Below are 18,865 nucleotides of genomic sequence, written 5' to 3' on the forward strand. Positions count from 1 at the left end.
GATACACTAAAGATGTAAAATATGATGTCATACACATAGAACATGAGTGGCAAATAGAAAGGTAGTGCTTTTAGAATGTCTGCGAACTTCAGCAACCCTCAACTTAATATAGACTGTTATACACATTGGATATTATAGATGCACTTTGTTGTAACCACAGGCCAAACACCAGTAAGTAATAAGTTTACACAAAAGAAACAGAATCCTAACACAAAACTACAGAAAGTTATCAAACCAGGAGAGATCAAGAGAAGAAAGAAACAGAAAAACTACAGAAACAACCAGAAAACAACAAAATGGCAATAAGTACATACCTGTCAACAATTACTTCAAATGAAAGTGGACTAAATGATCCAGTCAAAAGACACAAGGTGACTAAATAGATAGGAAAATAGGACCCATCTCTGTGCTGCCTACAAGAGACTCACTTCAGACACAGGGACACATACAAACTGAGAGTGAAGGAATAGAAAAAGATATTCTACGCCAATGGAAGGTGAAAAAAATCTGGAGTAGCAATACTTATCTCAGGCAAAATAGACTTTAAACCAAGATTGTAACCAGAGACCAAGAAAGGTGCTACATAATGATAAAGGGATCAGGCCAACAGTCAGGATATAACAATTGTAAATATCTATATACCCAACCGAAATACATAAGCAAATATTAACAGACAAAAAAAGAAAAATTGACTGTAATACAATAATAGTAGGAGACTTTAACACTTCACTTACATCAATGGATAGATCATTCCAAACAGAATCAACCAGGAAATAGTGGCTTTGAACACACGTTAGACCAGATGGACTTAACAGGTATATACAGAACATTCCATCCCAAAACAGCAAGAAAACATGTTCTTCTCAAGTGTGTATGGAACATTCTCCAGGAAAGATCACATATTAGGCCACAAAACAAGGCTCAATAAATTTAAGAAGATTGAAATCATATCAAGCACCTTTTCCAGCCACAACACTATGAAACTAGAAATCCGTTACAAGAAAAAAGCTGGAAAAAATACATGGAGGCTATACAACATGCTGCTAAATAACCAGTGGATCTATGAAGAAATAAAAGGGGAAATTAAAAAAAATACCTTTAGACAAATGACAATGGAAATACAACAGTCCAAAGCATTAGGGATGCAGCAAAAGCATTTCTTAGAGGGCAATTCATAACAATACAGGCCTACTTCAAGAAACAAGAAAAATAATAAATACATAATTGAAACTTACATTTAAATAAACTAGAAAAAAGAATAAATTATGCCCAAAGTTAGTAGAGGGAAAGAAATAATAAAAATCCGAGCCAAAATAAATAGAGACTAAAAAAGAATAGAAAGGATCAATGAAACTAAGAGCTGATTCACTGAAAAGGTAAAGAAAATTGATAAGCTTTTAACCAGAGTCTTCATGAAAAAAAAAAAAAGAGCAAGGACTCAAGTATATAAAATCAGAAATAAAAGAGGAGAAATAATTAACACCACAGAAATGAAAAGGATTATGAGAGACTACTACAAAAAATTGTATGTCAACAAATTGGACAATCTAGAAGAAATGGATAAATTCTTAGAAACATAGCATCTTCCAAGACTGAATCAGAAAGTAGAAAATCTGAACACACCAATTCCTAGTAATAAAACTCATCCCATACCAAACCCATGCCAACTACTACTACTAATAAACTGCCAACAAATGTCCAAGACCAATGGCTTCACAGGTGAATTCTACCAAACATTTAAAGAGCTAACACTTCTCCTTCTCACACTATCCCAAAAGGTTAGAAGATGAAAGAATGCTTCCACATTCATTCTACGAGGCCATCACTACCCTGATTCCAAAACTAAAGACACTACAAAAAATAGAAAACTACAGACCAATATTCCTGATGAACATAGATATAAAAATCCTCAGCAAAATATGAGCAAAGCACATTCAACAGTACATTAAAAGGATCATCCACCAACAAAATAAAAAGGCAATCTACTTACTGAATGGGAGAATACATTTGCAAATGATATATCAATACGGGGTTAATATTCAAGATATTTAAAGAACTCCTACAACTCAACATCAAAAAGAACAAATAACCCAATTAAAAAATGGATAGAGAGGGGTGTCTGGGTGGCTCAGTCAGTTAAGCTTCCGACTCTTAATTTTGGCTTAGGTCATGCTCTCACAGTTTGTGAGTTCAAGTCCCACATTGGCCTCTGCACTGATAGTGCAGAGTCTGCTTGGGAATCTCTCCCCCATCCCGCCCCCCCCCCCCCCGCCTTACTCATGCGCATGCAGTCTTTCTGCTCTCTCTCTCTCTCAAAATAAATAAGCATTTTTTAAAAAATGGATAGAGAACCTGAACACAAATTTTCCAAAGAAGACATACAGATAACCAACAGGCACTTGAAAAGATGTTCAACATTCCACATCATTAGGGAAATCCAAATCAAAACAGTACCAGAAAGACAATATATAACAAGTGTTGGCAAAGATGTGGAGAAAAGGGAACCCTTGTGCACTGTTGTGGGAATGTAAACTGGTGCAGCCACTATGAAAAACAATATAGTCATTCCTAAAAAAAAAATTAAAAATAGAAATACTATACAACCCAGCTCTGGGTATTGAAGAGTAAAACACTAATTAGAAAGGGTATATAAACCCCTATATTTATTGCATTATTTAAAATAGTTAAGATATGGAAGCAATGTAAGTTTCAATCAATGGATGAATGGATAAAGAAGATGCGATACAGATACACACAATGGAATATTACTCAACCATAAAAAGAGTGAAATGTTGCCATTTGCAACGATATGGATGAAGCCAGAGAGTATAATGCTAAGTGAAATAAGTCAGACAAATACATATTCCATATGATTTTACTCATATGTATAAGTTAAGAAACAAATGAATAAACAAAGTAAAAAAAAAAAAAGACACAGACTAAAAAAACCAAGCTTTTAAATACCCAGAACCAACTGATGGTTGCCAGAGAGGTGTGGGGTATGGGATGGGCAAAACAGTTGAAGGGGATTAAGACACACCAACTTCCAGTTATAAAATAATCAAGTCACAGGGAGGAACAGTACAGCATCAGGAGTAGATTCCGTATTCTTGGAACAACTTCGTACAGTGATGTAAAGATGTAACTGTACTTAGGCTGAGCATGTTGTAACATGTAGAACTGTCAAGTCACTATGTTGTACACATGCAACTAACGTCATGTTGTATGTCAACTACAATTTCAAAAGAGTTCTAAAATCTGAATGATCATTCATGAATGATTCTGGGACATAATAGAGAATAAACAAGCACCTAAACACCATACATAGTTACCAAGACGAAGCTTAAAAATACAAGGTCAAGGGTGCTCCTTACCGCTGGAGAAAACTACCACTATCCCCTGAAGCAGTGCAGCAGAAGAAATCCTTTTTTTCTCATGGTCAACAGAGGTAATGATGATAGACATTCTGAAATCTGAACATGACTGTAAAAAAAAAAAAAAAAAAAAAGCAGTGTGAGTGTTAAACGATTGATTATGCTTCTGAGAAGAAATGTAACTTTCCAAGCCTCCCATTGTGTTTCGTAACTGAACTGAACAGTTTCCATGAAAAATTATTCACTGTGCACAAGTTTTCAGAGGAACAATTTCACATAGAAATCGTTTCTCTGTTGGACAACATCAGCCACATGAAATACCATGTGTGAAAGTACAGCACATTATGCCTTGCACAGTCTATTAAGGGAGATTGTTCTATGCAATTCCAGAAGTTTAACGTGCCACTCTACAATTCAGAAGTGGCCACGTACCCAGAATAATCTAATGATTTCAAAATGAAATCATTAGCCTAAGGACAATAACCTGTCACTGGGCTTTTAGTAAGATGGGACCAGCAACTTAATAGATTTGCAATTTATCACCCTTCCAGAGATACTATAGCATAGATACTGTGCTATATCTTTTGGAAATGTTATTACTCCTCAGTTGCATCTGAACCAAGAAGAAATCCTAGAGTTTGGCCCTCTGCACCCTTTCATTTTGGAAGGAAACTTGAAAACAAGCAATTCTGAGAGCCCAGACGTAATTTTTAAAGTAGCTAGATGTACCACAAAGGATAATTATACATATTAATGTCCACTGTGGGTGTTTCCAATCCTGTTAAGAATTCTCAATAAGATCCATAATAAGAACACCATTATGCAGTTATATAATTTTTTGTCCTACGTATCTCTTAACAAGGGAACAGAAATTCTGGAGGATTGAGTCTCTGGAGCTTTTAAATGGTGCTTGGAGACACAGCCCCGTGGGTGAGAAAGCAAAGTGACTGGATCGCTTGACCTTGCCCTGTTCCAAAGCTATAGCACTCACCCAGCCCCAGGTATCTGCTCTCAAGAGGGCCTGGGCGGCATGTGGTCCTAGTGTCCAGGTTTAGAAGTGTTGTCTGTGTTTGTCCCCGGCAGCCTGGAGGCATTGCCCACAGCCTGTGAAGCAACATTTTACCCATTTTACCACAGTTACAAGAACGAGAGGTGGAAAACTCTCGCTTCTTAAGTCAGAGGTTATGTCCCTTCTCTTAAATCTGATAAGAATGGAAGCATTGCACCAAAATAAGTCTCTGAAGGGAGAGGCAAGGGGAAACTGGACCAAACAAACAAACAAAAAAATCAATTAAGTAACAATCAGAAGAGTCAAAAGCAAAGGAAAACTATAAACAAAGTACTCTTTAAAACAGTGCTCTAATGTGTATCTGTATAGGTTTGAGCAAGGCAAAGTTTCAGTGAAAAGTCAGTCAGCTTTTAAGTGCTTTTGTGGTTTATCAAGTATTACTACACTTAAAAATATATTTTACCTTACGACCTCTGGCTTTAATATTTCATCACCACCTGTAAACGTCAGCGATAGAACATTTCATGACTTTTTGAACTGCAAAGGTGGTTTTAAGGCATCTGGGTAAGTACTGTTATCTTTAATAGTATTATTGCTTTTAGGGCTTTTGTTTTCTCAACATAACTGATTATTATTATGCCTTTCAAAATGTTTCTGATGAAAGATTTTAATTGCAATGGAGCATGAGTCAGGCAGAGCAAATGTTCATGTTTTCCTTTTTTCCCTGGCTGTGGAGGAAGGGATGATGGGAGGGGAGAAGTTTCCTGCTAAGAAAGAACCTTCCCCTCACTCTCCTTGTTTCTTGACATTAGGAAAGTATTGCACAGAGTTGTTGGCTCATTAATTGGCACAAGAATCACTACAGCTACTAATTTTTGAGGGCTAGATCTGTGATCCCGCATAACAACCATCATGGGCTCTAGCATATGGTAGACACTTCATAAATTTGAATTAGTAAATGGAAATTAGGGAAGATGTAGTTAGATCTTACGTCTCTTCTGTAACCTGTATACCCTTCTTATCAAGAGGGTCCTTTGGTCGGGGCACCTGGGTAGCTCAGTCGATTGGGCGTCTGACTTTGGCTCAGGTCATAATCTCACGATCTGTGAGTTCAAGCCCTGCATCAGGCTCTGTGCTGACAGCTCAGAGTCTGGAGCCTGTTTCAGATTCTGTGTCTCCCCCTCTCTCTCTGCCCCTCCCCTGCTCATGATGTCTCTCAAAAATAAATAAACATTAATTTTTTTTTTTTAAAAGAAGGTCCTGTGGTCAATAAATATGTATCTGTGGCTCATGATTAGAATTTATGATGCAGGGCGCCTGGGTGGCTCAGTCGTTTGAGTGATTGCCTTCAACTCAGGTTATGATCTCACGGTACATGGGTTCAAACCCTGCATCAGGCTCTGTGCTGACAGCTCAGAGCCTGGGGCCTGCTTCAGATTCTGTGTCTCCCTCTCTCTCTGCCCTCCCCTGCTCATGCACTCTCTCTCTCTCTCTCTCTCTCAAAAATAAATAATAAAAATACTAAAAAAAAAAAAAGGAGTTCTTATGATACAATGTATACACTATGGTACCAAATACTTAGCGCAACCTATGTCCGAAGCCCTGAGCTAGGGAGACACAAAGGTTAGTGACAATACCCCTGTCCTCTGAGAGTCTATAAATGCCCTCGAAGGGCAGGACAGAGCTCTAGGTTTACACTGTTAGACGTCACGGCAGCATTCTTAAGTACATCAGCAGAGGAAACTTTCCCTCCAAGGCAACTTTTCTTCTCCAGTTTCCCCTATAAGTTTTCTGTCATGGTCATGTAACAGATAGTTCCCCATTGTTTGAGCTTGTGAAACACTGAGGTGCTTTCCACCCTGTCCCTTCCAACCCAAAGACAGACCAGAAAAACATATTCCAGACACATGTGACCAGTAAGCAGAGAGCACATATTTCTACTTTTGGACACATGTCTTGTGACCGCTACTTTGAAAAAGCAGCAGATGGGATGCTTCCAGAGTTTTCTTCCTGGGTTTCACCACCTATTAGAGAGTTAGAAAGGGAAATGTTTCAACATAAGTGCCTGTGTTTCACAGTTTTTAAAAGCAGCTGTAGGGATTTCATTTTCAGACGAGGAATCATGTTCATTTTTTAGCCTGTCAACTACAATGAGCATTTTGTGCATGTGAACCCTGCAACAAAGAACTTGGGGGTTTCACTCACCCCCATGAATTCAGAAATTGAGGTTCCCTACTCCCCTTCAGCCATTCCCCTGCCATCCCAAAGAGGAAAAACAATCATATAAAATACACCAATGACAAGCAATGAATCGCCTTGTTCAAGATTTAAGGACTTGGGTCATTTGGCATTTGCTGTGTGCGGATGGGAATCCAAAGTGAAATCAATTGTTTTGTTCTCTTGCAAACGTTACTATGTTCAACTGCTGTGTTATGGTCCCACCTGTTTTTACCAAGTTTTCTAGCTTCCTCCTCTGTGTCTTGAGCTGATAAAATCAGGGAGGGGGCGGCCACCCAGCCCCCTTGCCTTCTTCCAGGTGGTAAAGCTGTTCAGAGAGCTGAGACCTCGCTTAACTGGCCCTTCTGCTTCCTAGTGTGGAAGGACCCTATTCCAACCCCAGTCAGTGTTGGCCAGTAACTTCCCACCCCTCTCCCTTTGAAAGCAAGGTCCTCAGGGTGCCTGGGGGGCTCAAGTCAGTTGAGTGCTCCAATCTTGATTTCAGCTCAGGTCATGATCTCACGGTTTGTGAGTATGAGCCCCATGTTGGGCTCTGTACTGACAGTATAGAACCTGCTTGGGATTCTCTCTCTCTCTCTCTCTCTCTCTCTCTCTCTCTCAATAAACAAACAAACAAACATTCATTTAAAAAATGAATAAAAAATAAAAGCAATGTCCTCAACCGTTAGCCACTTATATAGCATCCTTACCTCTGAAAAGAACATGAGGACCAAATGGAAAAGCATTCCCTACCCCTGTAAAGAAGAGAAATGTGTTTCCATGAGAATGAAGAGCAAAGAATTTAACTGGAACACCTTTGAACTTCACTGCGGATAGTGGTGCTGTTTCTCAGATGCTCTGCTGGTGCTCAGCACCTGACGTTTCATTTTTCCACTGGTTTCAGAATGCATGCTCTCTGTGCAGGCTCTGATGAATATCCAGAGAAAGTGCATTATAGACCAAAGTCAGTGCTAAAAGCAGTTTTAGGAGAGCGTCGTTTTCTTCAAATGGGTTCTAGCAATTTCCCTCAAAAAGAAACCTTTTCAGCAGCGTGAAAAAGATTCACCGTCAGCTACCAAACCTGATGCTTTCGGTGCTCAAAGTAAAAAAATACAGATACCTCCTTGGGATCATAGTTGTCATGTAATTTTAAGACTCTTCCTTATTGAAAGTCTAAGGCCTGAAACAGACTTGAGTGATAATTCTCTGTACTCTTCTCATGTAGGGAAGAGAAAACTAAAGTCCTGCAAGGGTTAGCTCATCCCCTTGACTTCACTTGGTTAGTCCAAAGTCAAGAACTTAGAACCCTTTCTCAAGTCCAGTTCGTGGCTCTCTCTTCCCTACCACAGTGCCTTTCTTAAAAAGTGGTCTTCCTCCACCCAACCCCCCAGCAGCCTGCTCTTTGTGAAACAGCCTTTATCCATCACTCAAAAGAATTCAATGGATCAATTTCTTAGAGTAAGTCATTAACAACAAGCTTAAGGGGAAGCTCTGGGTCATCAGAACCTGTAGCGTGAGCAAGGAAGGACGAACTTGTCCGTGGCTGGGCCTTTATCAATGTCCAGAAATTGATGAAGAGCTAATCACAAAAGTAAGTGCTTGAATATTACTAGGAAGTATTCATACCTTCCATCAACCACAGTAGGTCTCAGCCATGTCATTAAAACACTTGTATCGTTTAGGTTTGTCCCATCCGTTTGAAATGCAGTGTACTCAAATTAACCCACAAAATCATGACAACATAGACTGTCAGCTCATTAAAGCATGCTAACAGTTTGCTGAGTCACTCGGAAAGGGCAGAAGGATAGGTCTGCTTGGACACTGAGCAGTGGAAACATGCCCTTCCTGTAGTTCACAGCCAAAAATGCCAAGCAAGCTTGCAAAAGACAAGATTCACCCTGGCCTTCTGGCATTTTGCCTCTCTCCAGGGAAATGGAGAACATGGGGAAAACAAATGGAATACAAGGTGCAGAATTCAGCACCTCTTCCAACCTCCCCCTGACCCCCCCTGCAATGTTGCCAGACAGGTTACAACCACCTCTTGCTTTTTAAAAGAACTGGTTGGATGAAAATGTTCCTGATGGGTAGAAGCCCAGAAAGAGATCAGTACCTCCCTAATATTTCAACCTAAATGTTGTGCCAGACAAATAGAGGTACCTTTTAAAAGGCACAGATTCAAGAAAAATACTCTTTTGAGAAATAGTTACTAAACAGAGCTAGAATTACCGTGATCTTTGGGATTAAGAATAGGACCCCTGGGGGGCGCCTGGAGGGCTCAGTCGGTTAAGCATCCAACTTCAGCTCCGGTCATGATCTCATAGTCTGTGAGTTCAAGCCCCGCATCAGGCTCTGTGCTGACAGCTCAGAGCCTGGAGCTTGCTTCAGATTCTGTGTGTCCCTCTTTCTCTGCCCCTCCCCTGCTCATGCTCTGTCTCTCTCTGTCTCAAAAATAAATAAAAGCTTAAAAAATATATATTTAAAAAAAAAAAAAAGAATAGGACCCCTGGCCATGTTTGCAAAGGATTCTGCTCTGGGAATTTATCAACTGCTTTGTTTGTTTGTTTTCTTAACAGGTGAAAAACGCAGCTGCCAATGTACTCAGGGAAACATGGCTAATTTACAAAAATACAAAGCTAGTAAAAAAGATAGATCATGCAAAAGTAAGAAAACATCAACGAAAATTCTTGCAAGCTATTCATCAGTAAGTACCATTTTTCATTCATTGTCATCCTGCTTTTTGTAACTCTGGGTCTTAATTTCCCATACTTGGTTATTCTTCTTTTGTGAGAGGGGGAAAAAAGAAAACACTGTCATGTGTGTTCCCAGAAGACATTATTTGGCAATTTAATAATTCCATAAATGAAATGCTGAGAAAATTGTCAGTTCTTTTTTGGACTCAAAATCATCCCTTATTGGGAGCAGAGTCATTTAATATATTAATTAAAATGTCTTCTCAGTTTCTCTCTTTAGAAACCTTATTTTCAGTTGCAATTGTATATCTTAATATAACTTATTTATTCATATGGCTTGCCCTCGGATGTTTCGTTTGTATTGACTGCAAAATCTTGAAAAACATTTAATATTTTATGATCGCTCTGGGTTTTTTTTTAAACAGGCTGCCAACATCTTTCTATGAAGGCAGTACCTACACTTGATTTAATACTTGCATTTTTAAACTAGTCTTTACTCAGGACATAGGGGATTTTCCATTTGCTGTATGTTGATTATAGATTTTATAGTGCCTTTTACAATGATTCTGACCTTACGGAGGCCACCATTATTCCATATGCTTAAGTTCTTTCATGTTACTTTGTTTCTATGCTATATATAACTATCATAGACTTTGAAAAGACAAATGTCTATGTAGTAAGTATCAATAATGACCTGAAAGCCACCAGCTCTTTCTCCCCCAGGCTGGCAGCATCCTTACCGTAAGTACATTCATGTGGGCATCAGTCTCGAGGCTGTGCAGCCTTGCTCTTAACTCAGTGGCATTTCTGTATGGGGAAGAGCAGCTCAGTCACATGCGTGGGTCAGAAACGTGGCTTTTCTCATGCAGCCTACCAGGGCAATCACAGAAAGGTGGGTAAACTCTAGGTGTCTGGATTACACAGTAAGGTGGGTCTTCTCAGAGCTGCCTAGCACAGCAGACCGGAAAAGCTCTGAAGCTGGAGTTTTTATTTTGTATATCTAGGTAGTTCATAGGTACTGTATCACACTTCACATTCTATGGGAAATCACTAAGCATTCAAATGCTACCCTTTGACCTCTCCCTCTGACTATGTTTTTTGAATAACTATCGCTGGAAATGTGGACTACGTCTAGAAATTGCTGCCTGCCTTAATGAGAATCAAATCCAGGCACCCTGAGATCTACAAGAGAGGGAGATTCTGCATGGATGGTAGAGTGGCCAGCCCTCCTGGCCACTCAGAGCTATTCAGTCATGATCTTGCCACTACCAGCACCAAAGCGACATCATTTCACCTTTAGTTCTGTGACTTCACACCGGGCCCACAACTGTGCTTTCTGTCCCTTGTAAGGAAAGGCTGGAATCTTAAGGTAACACTCTTTCAAAGTGTGGGAAATTATAAAAGCGAAACACAGAGGAACACGTAGGAGATCTGGCTCACATAGGGAGCTGCTTTGCTGAAGCTCATGGCCACCTTTATAACCAAATACCCACCCTGTGGAGCCTCCACATCTTTATTCCTTCAAGTTTAGATCTCAGAGAGCGAGTCCCCTAAGGGATGCTGGGCCTTCACTTCTGAGGACAGGCCTCTCCCTCCAGGGTCACCAGACATAGCCCTCCTGGCACAGAGGGCATTCCTACACACCCACAACCATATAGGAACCTAACATTCGTAGAAGAAGTATACACGGTATAATGTGTATATACTGGGAAAGCATTCTTTGTACTTTTAATGTTTTGCCACTAACCTATACTGCTCAAGTATATTAAAAAGAAAACTTACCTTTGTTGGTGTGGGCAGGTGCAGTCAGTCTATGGGTCAAGCAGCCACATACCCCATGTCCTCCGGGATCGTATTTATAACCCTTTCTATCAGAATGATGTACCTATTAAATAGATAATGAAATGAAATTGGCCTTTGATGCCATTGGTGAGTTTTTATATCTAACAAAAACACTGGGGAAAAAATGCTTTGGTAGTTTCTGTAGTAATTTTGTAGCCACATGTGAATGGTGGGTATTTATACATTTATATTTTTATTGTGAAATGCATTCATGCTGAAACCTCAGGGGACAGACAGCTTAGGGATGGTCGCTGTAATTTTTTTTTCAACTTTGCTCTAGGTTTGAAAATTTTTATAGTATGCTAGGAAAAAATATTTGGGGAAGCAAAGTTGACACGTTGTCCCTAAGCAATTGTTAGATTGCTGGAAGGTGGCCTGACCCGATTTTAAGAGTTTCAAGGTACAGCTTATGTGGGTCTTCCCAATGCTGCTTCAGGATAGAGTAACAGAGGAAACCCCTTATGAATTCTTCTGCTTCTTTGGCGTTTCTCAGTCTGTTTCTTCGGTAGCAACATGAACTTCTAAAGTAGATGAGCTTCGAGCAGCTCAAATGTTCTGAATTGTTTTTATGATATAGTCTTGGGGTTAGATTTCCTTTGCGGTGGGAGGGGTACTTTGTAAAAAAAAATACAATTGGAAATTTATATGGGCTGGGTTTGGCTAGATGATTCTAATCGTGCATAATCTCTCATTTTAAGTTAGTGATACAGGAAAGCACACAGGGCTCGATTCTTAAGGGCAAGGCTCCCATTGCCTCCCATTCAGACACAGTGAGACCATCAGCCTCGGTGAAATGGCATCGGGTGAAATCAGACCTTGCTGCTTGAGGGAGAAGTTACAAACTCATTTGATAGAGCTCTCTCCCTGGCCTCTCCCATCCTCCCATTTGACCTGAGAGCTTTTCCAGAGCTCTGTCTGGACTCCCCTCTTTTCCAAACTTCACAGCCTCTGTCCCTGACACGTGGCCTCCCTTGTCTCTGGTGGATGCCTGCTTCTTCAGGCTTGTGTCCTCTGTTTCACTAACGGATCTGTCTTTTTAGATCATCACTCAATGCCTTGAAGCATTCTGTTCCTAAATACCTTTGAATACTTTTTCTGGTATCAACTTTAACCTTAAAGCTCATCACTCTTCTATCTCAACCGTAGACTCAGCAGTCGACATGAACTTGTCTCAGAGCCGAAAAATTCAGTACACATAATTTCTCTAACACTGAGTTTCAGATGACCCACCTGTCAGAAAACCAGGCTTCTAAGAAGCCCCAACTCGGAAGAGATGGATGCCGTCCAAAAAACACCACCAACATTATAATCATCCTACTATGTAGAACACTGTCCTTTTAACCCCATGACATTCATATTAGGTCAAAACGGTTCCTACAGTTTACTTGGACATCGTGTATCAAAGAGGCCGTGATGACTTCCTAGAGGGTCTTCCTTCTGAACCTCGTTCTGGAGGAAGCGCTGTATTTCAGGGGCGGGACGGAGGGGGGAGTCTCAGCAATGAAGGATGATACCATAAGCGAACCGTGTTTTTCTTTGATCACCATGCCAAGATCCTACAGAGCCTTAACAGGATCTCTCAGCTAATGAATCGAGCCCCCTGTGCACAACTGAACACCACACTGTGTTACTCTGTTCTGGAATATTTTACAGTTTTCTTTTCTTTTGTTTTGTCTTTTTATTTCAACAAAATGAAAATAGAGCTCGGAAGTAAGTTGTGTGAGCCGCTCCTCTCGACATTTGCAGAATTTTCTACCGGCTGCATGCATCCAAGCGGGTCCTTTATTTGTGAATTTCAGTAGTCTGATTGCTGCTATGGAAATGTGATCCAAAATCATGATACTTTCCTGTGATAAGTGAAGTTCACAAGGAAGAAGTCAACATACGTTCCTTATTCTTCTTTTTTTTGCGGGGGGCGGGGGGGGGGGAGAAAGTAAAATACACACGCATGTTACCTTTTATTCTGGCAGCTGCAGCTTTAAGTAGGCTTTTTCTACCCGTTCTAGGGTACAGCCTCAGGAACAGCAAGGCAAGATGGTTTAAGTTCAAGGAGCTTAAAGGGATTCTGATTCAATAGGGGGCTACCCTATGTCAGCTTTCCAGATTAGTGGGAAAAAAACCAACAACTGGGCAAAATTCTACTGTCAGAAACATAATATATGGCAATTCAAGAGCAGAGTACCCACCTCAGCTAAGGGACACGCACTGGCCCTTTCACTGGGCTTGCCAACCTCCAGGGCCTTGCCTGCACTCCCAAGTGGTTGGAGGCTTCTGATCTGGTTCCCCAGACTTGAGTCATTCATGTGCTAAGGGTCCCATTCCTTGAATTTGAAAATAAAGCTTGGTGTAAATCATTATCACAAAATGGCTAACCCAACAAAAACAAAAATGAAACAAAAACAAAAAGCTGCTCCTGCTCCCAGCAAAGAGAGGGAGAGGTGGTATCCACCAACATTTGAAACACTGGCGTTGAATTCTAGCCACGGAACTGCTGCATGCAGGAAGCGCTCAGCTGAAATCCTGCTCTCTTTTCAAAAAGGAGAGAAGAGCAGGTGTTGGGAGATAAAAACAGGAGAGGACCAGCCTGAGACATTTTTCTTGTAATAATCAAGAATTGGAAGAGGATAAAAGGGAGTAACTGTCTCTCCATCTGGTTTAGTATTTAATGTCTTCTGGTTTGAGTATCACATAGCCACCTCGAACACCTCTGTCGGTACAAATACAGCACTTTAGAAATACCATCCTATCCTAACCCACTTCATTTCATACATTAAGAAACTGAAGGTCAAATAGGGCCAGGGAGAAGGGAGGCCACATCTGACACTGTTGTTCTCTCTAGTACATTTCTGTAGAATGACCTCACACATGTCTAAAGGGTTGTTTTTTGTTTTTTGTTTTTTGCAGGGGGGAGAGGGGTGGAAGGGGACTTGTTTTTAAAAGGTGTACATCAAGAATTGTAATCCTTGTGAGTACTTAGAGAAGCCTATCTCAACAACATGTTAGATTCGAATACCTGTTTGTAAATTCCTTTTACACTTACACCCAGTCCATCTCTATAATAGTGTAGAAAAGAGCCAATTAACTTAGTTCCAAGCATTCTAATAGGGAAACACAGACTCGCAATGGCAAGTGATAACCTTAAGCTGTTTTACATTGTTAAATATCATGTTATAGGCAGGTGTCAGTTAAACCCATACTGGCAGAAGGAAGTCTGTCTTCACTGTCAAGCAGACTTGGTGACATATTGCATAGCGTAGTTTCAAAACAAAATCACTGCGCACTACTGAACATTTGTTGTAAAAATCTCCCTGGCAGTAAAATCTTGCCCTGTGAATTTTTGCTCCTTTTTTTTGTAACTACCTTTCGTTGAAATTGGGAAATTATAAAGATTACTCTCTCCAACATCGACACTATACTCTGTAAATGACATGTCATTTACAGGTAATAAGGTTAGCATGGATTTTGTTTTTTGTTTTTTGTTTTTAAACTAAGTACCCAAGAGAAATGTGCTTCTCATTTGGAGCATGGCTCGGATTGTTGGCTTAAAGAACAAACAACCCCTTTTCTCCTGTTGGAAAATCTTAATTTCTTGGTAGGGAGTAAGCACCCAATAAATATGTTTTCAAAAATATTATAGCAAATAAAGTAAGGACTAGTAAAAGTCATCCTTAAGAAAGATTTTTTTTAACAGCAGTGTTTTGACTGTCAATCAGATATATGCACTGATATTTAAAAGCATCTAAAAGTAAGTTTACAACCAGAAACCCCATCTGTCAGACATTTTAATTGTCCGTTGACTTTTATCTACAAGAAAAAAATTAAGGGAAATTCTCCCAAGGAAATGGCCTGGCTTCCCTTCAAATTCGATGGCAGTTTAAGATAAAAGTCGAGCAAAACACAATGAAGAATAAGAGACTTATGTGTTTTGGGTTCTCTTGCTGCTGGTTGAATAAAAGTCTTATTTTTGCTACTAAGAATCTCACTTATCACTGTGTTTTCATCAGGTTCAAATACCTAACCCAATCCATCTCAAACTGAACAGGGCTATCCTGTGTATCTAGTCATGTAGGCATAGGAAGGTGCTCACTGCTCCAACATTGATGAAAGTCTAGTCGCTTTGCCTATTTCTTCCTATGTCTATTTGAAATGATACTGGGATTTTAAGGAATGTTTTGGCTTTTCTCATATGGTTAAGTCCTTATGAGCCTCTCTCCCGATTCAACTTTTAACTCCCTGGTAAATAGTTGTCCTAAGGACACCTCATCTCTTACTCTCCTCTCTCTCTCTCTCTCTCTCTCTCCTTTCCTTTTTGCGGTGTTGGGGAAGCATGCTTCTCATTGTTCCAGATACATAACCAGTTTGAACTTGACCCCCAAATGTTCAAGGCATTATCCATGCAGTTATTTGCTCTTGTCGATTTTATGCATGCTCTTTGGAAGGCGTTATGACAGCAGTAGACAGGAAGGAACCCTTCTGACTTGAGATTCTGTCTTTTAGATTAAGAAGTGTAAAAATGGAGCAGAGGAAACTGAATGACCAAGCCAACACCTTGGTGGACCTAGCAAAGGTAAGCATGGGTGAGGTCTCAGCCTTCATGGTGAGGTGTGTTGGAATGAAGCCCTGCACGGTGACTGATCATGCACTGGGAGGAGGATACCCCAACTTTGTGTTGCACATCAAACCAACAATTAGCCCTAACATGATGGTCCACCTTAAAAGATTTTTCTTCACATGCTCTTTCCCTATATAAATTATTCAAACCCCATTCTAAAAGCCCTCCTACTTACAGTGACTTGAAAGTACCGTGGAAAATGTACATGGAATATGAGACAATACCATTGGGTTTCATATTTGTCCTTCAGTCTCCTCCCTCTGAGAGGAGAATTGCATTCTGGGGTTGACCATGACCTTCAGGGCTCCATAGGACTCACTGATAAAATTATTGTTTTTTATTTACTTTTAAGCCAACTCAGAAGACTGTGAAATAGTTTTTTAAGAACATGGACATCATCTTTTAAAAAAAAGGGAATCAGCTTTCATAATTTATGATTCTTTTTTCATTATTTAAAAAATCATACTACTTTTTAAAAGGACATTCATAGTTCCCAGATTCCTCTTTCACACTTATAAGATTTATCTGGTTGATTTTTGGTTGTCCCTTTCAAGTAAATTCCACTTTAAAAATATGAATATTTAGGGCTGTCTGGGTGGCACAGTCAGTTAAGCATCCGACCCTTGATTTCAGCTCAGGACATGATCCCAAGGTTCATGGGATCGAGTCCTGCGTTGGGCTCCACACTAAGCACGGAGCCTGCTTAAGATGTTCTCTCACGTGTGTTCTCTTTCTCCCTCTGCCCCTCCCCCACTCACACTCTGTCGTTCTCAAAATAAACATTTAAACAAATATTTTTAATTTGTTTTAATGTTTTATTTATTTTTCAGAAAGGGAGAGACAGCAAGTGAGCAGGGGAGGGGCAGAGAGAGGGAGACACAGAATCTGAAGCAGGCTCCAGGCTCTCAGCTGTCAGCACAGAGCCCGATGCGGGGCTCGAACCCACAAACCATGAGATCATGCCCTGAGATGAAGTCAGACACTTAACCGACTGAGCCACTCAGGCTCCCCTAAACAGATATATTTTTTTTAAATATGAGTATTTGTCATCAGTGACCTTCCATTTTCCTGAGCTAGGTCCAAAAGAGGTATTTTAGCATATATGGAAGTTTTTAGCCTTTTAACACAAATGCTTTTTAAAACTTTTTTTTAACATTTATTTCTGAGAAACAGAGAGAGACAGAGCATGAGCAGGGGAGGGGCAGAGAGAGAGAGAGAGAGAGGGAGACACAGAATCTGAAGCAGGCTCCAGGCTCTGAGCTGTCAGCACAGAGCCCGATGCGGGGCTCGAACTCACAAACCGTGAGCTCATGACCAGACCCAAAATCAAGAGTGGGTCGCTTAACCGGATGAGCTACCCAGGCGGCCCTCTAGAGGGAAACAAGACAGCTTCAACAAAGGGTTGAAGAGAGAGGACAGCTTCCTCTCTCTTCACTTGCTTCCTGGGCAAGTGTCGTGAAACCTTGAGTTCCTGGTTGCTCTACCCGTGTCCGCCCTGTTTTGCAGACCCAGAACATCATGTATGACATGATTTCCGACCTAAATGAGCGGAGCGAAGACTTTGAGAAGAGGATTGTTACCGTGGAAACAAAACTGGAGACTTTGATTGGCAGCATCCACGCCCTCCCTGGGCTCATCAGCCAGACCATCAGGCAGCAGCAGAGAGATGTCCTGGAGGCTCAGATGGAGAACTACGACAAGCATGTCACCTACAACGCCGAGCGGTCCCGATCCTCGTCCAGGAGACGGCGGTCCTCCTCCACAGCGCCACCAACTTCATCAGAGAGTAGCTAGAAGAGAATCAGTTAACCACAAACTAAGACTTTTTGCCATCATATGGTCAATATTTTAGCTTTTATTGTAAAGCCCCTATGGTTCTAATCAGCGTTATCCGGGTTCTGATGTCAGAATCCTGGGAGCCTGACACTAAGTTTTAGGCCAAAATGAGTGAAAACTCTTTTTTCTTTTCCTTTCAGATGCACAAGGAATGCACCTATTATCGCTCTATAGATTGTTCCTCCTGTAATTTCACTAACTTTTTATTCATGCACTTCAAACTTTACTACTACATTATATGATATATAATAAAAAAAAAAGTTAATTTCTGCACATACCTGTTTGGTCACTTGACATTTCTAAAGGTTCACATCCCACATTATTTGCAAGCTAAAATGACTGGTTATTGTCTGATATGTGTTGATACCTTTGATCACCCAATGTCTGGCCGGTCAGAAGACGATTTGCCATCACTCTGTAACCTATTCGCTAACATTTGCCCCATTATGAAACATTATAGTCACATTTCATTTGATACAGCCAGCTTATTATTCTTTTTGAGTTTACAGTGTCTCATTTTTTTTAAGTTTATGTATTTTGAGAGAAACAGAGAGGATGCAAGTGGGGGAGGGGCAGAGAGAGGGGGAGACTCTCAAACAGGTTCCAGGCCGTCAGCACAGAGCCCAATGCCAGGCTGAGACTCAAGAACCATGAGATCATGACCTGAGCCGAAATCAAGAGTCGGATGCTTAACTGAGCCACCCAGGCGCCCCTACAGTTCCATTTGTCCCTTACTAATTCTATTTGTTTCCAAATTATGTGGAAGGTGGAGCGGTTATATCAAAGCATATATAGATAATCGATTGATCTGGGGTGCAAAAATACTTTCAAGAATTATTTTTATTCCTGGGGTGCCTGGCTGGCTCAGTTGGTTAAGTGTCCGACTTCGGCTCAGGTCATGATCTCATGGTTCGTGGGTCTGAGCCCCACATCGGGCTCTGTGCTAAAAGCTCAAAGCCTGGAGCCTGCTCTGTATTCTGTCTTCTTCTCTCTCTGCCCCTCCCCCACTCATGCTCTGTTTCTGTCTCAAAAATAAATAAATGTTAAAAAAAAAAGAATTATTTTTATTCCCAATTTACCAGGAAATTCATTCAAAGAAAGGAGCAGAGTATACCACTGTGAACTCATACCAAAGAATTTTTGCTGTCAACTAGTTATTTCATCTTTTCCCTTGTGTTTGTTTATGATGGGAGGCCCTTGATATGCTCAGTTTGGATTATACACCTGCATATCCATATATGCATCCGTTTGCATAGTTCCTAACAGTATAATGTATATTAACGAG

At 40.5% G+C, this 18,865-nt stretch overlaps 1 protein-coding gene across 3 annotated transcripts in view; it reads left to right on the top strand.

Moving 5' to 3' along the window:
- KCNN2 (potassium calcium-activated channel subfamily N member 2) overlaps window positions 1-17,853 on the top strand; it is a 463,206-nt gene extending 445,353 nt beyond the window's left edge. For all 3 annotated transcript variants that reach the window (XM_027076880.2, XM_053219819.1, XM_053219821.1), the window contains 3 exons: window positions 9,174-9,301; window positions 15,630-15,699; window positions 17,251-17,853. In XM_027076880.2, the coding sequence (XP_026932681.1) occupies window positions 9,174-9,301; window positions 15,630-15,699; window positions 17,251-17,538 (486 nt within the window). In that variant the 3' untranslated portion in view covers window positions 17,539-17,853. The remainder of the gene's footprint in view (window positions 1-9,173; window positions 9,302-15,629; window positions 15,700-17,250) is intronic.
- The last annotated feature ends 1,012 nt before the right edge of the window (window positions 17,854-18,865 follow it).

The sequence above is a fragment of the Acinonyx jubatus genome, chromosome A1, assembly GCF_027475565.1.
Source record: "Acinonyx jubatus isolate Ajub_Pintada_27869175 chromosome A1, VMU_Ajub_asm_v1.0, whole genome shotgun sequence".
NCBI lineage: Eukaryota > Metazoa > Chordata > Mammalia > Carnivora > Felidae > Acinonyx > Acinonyx jubatus.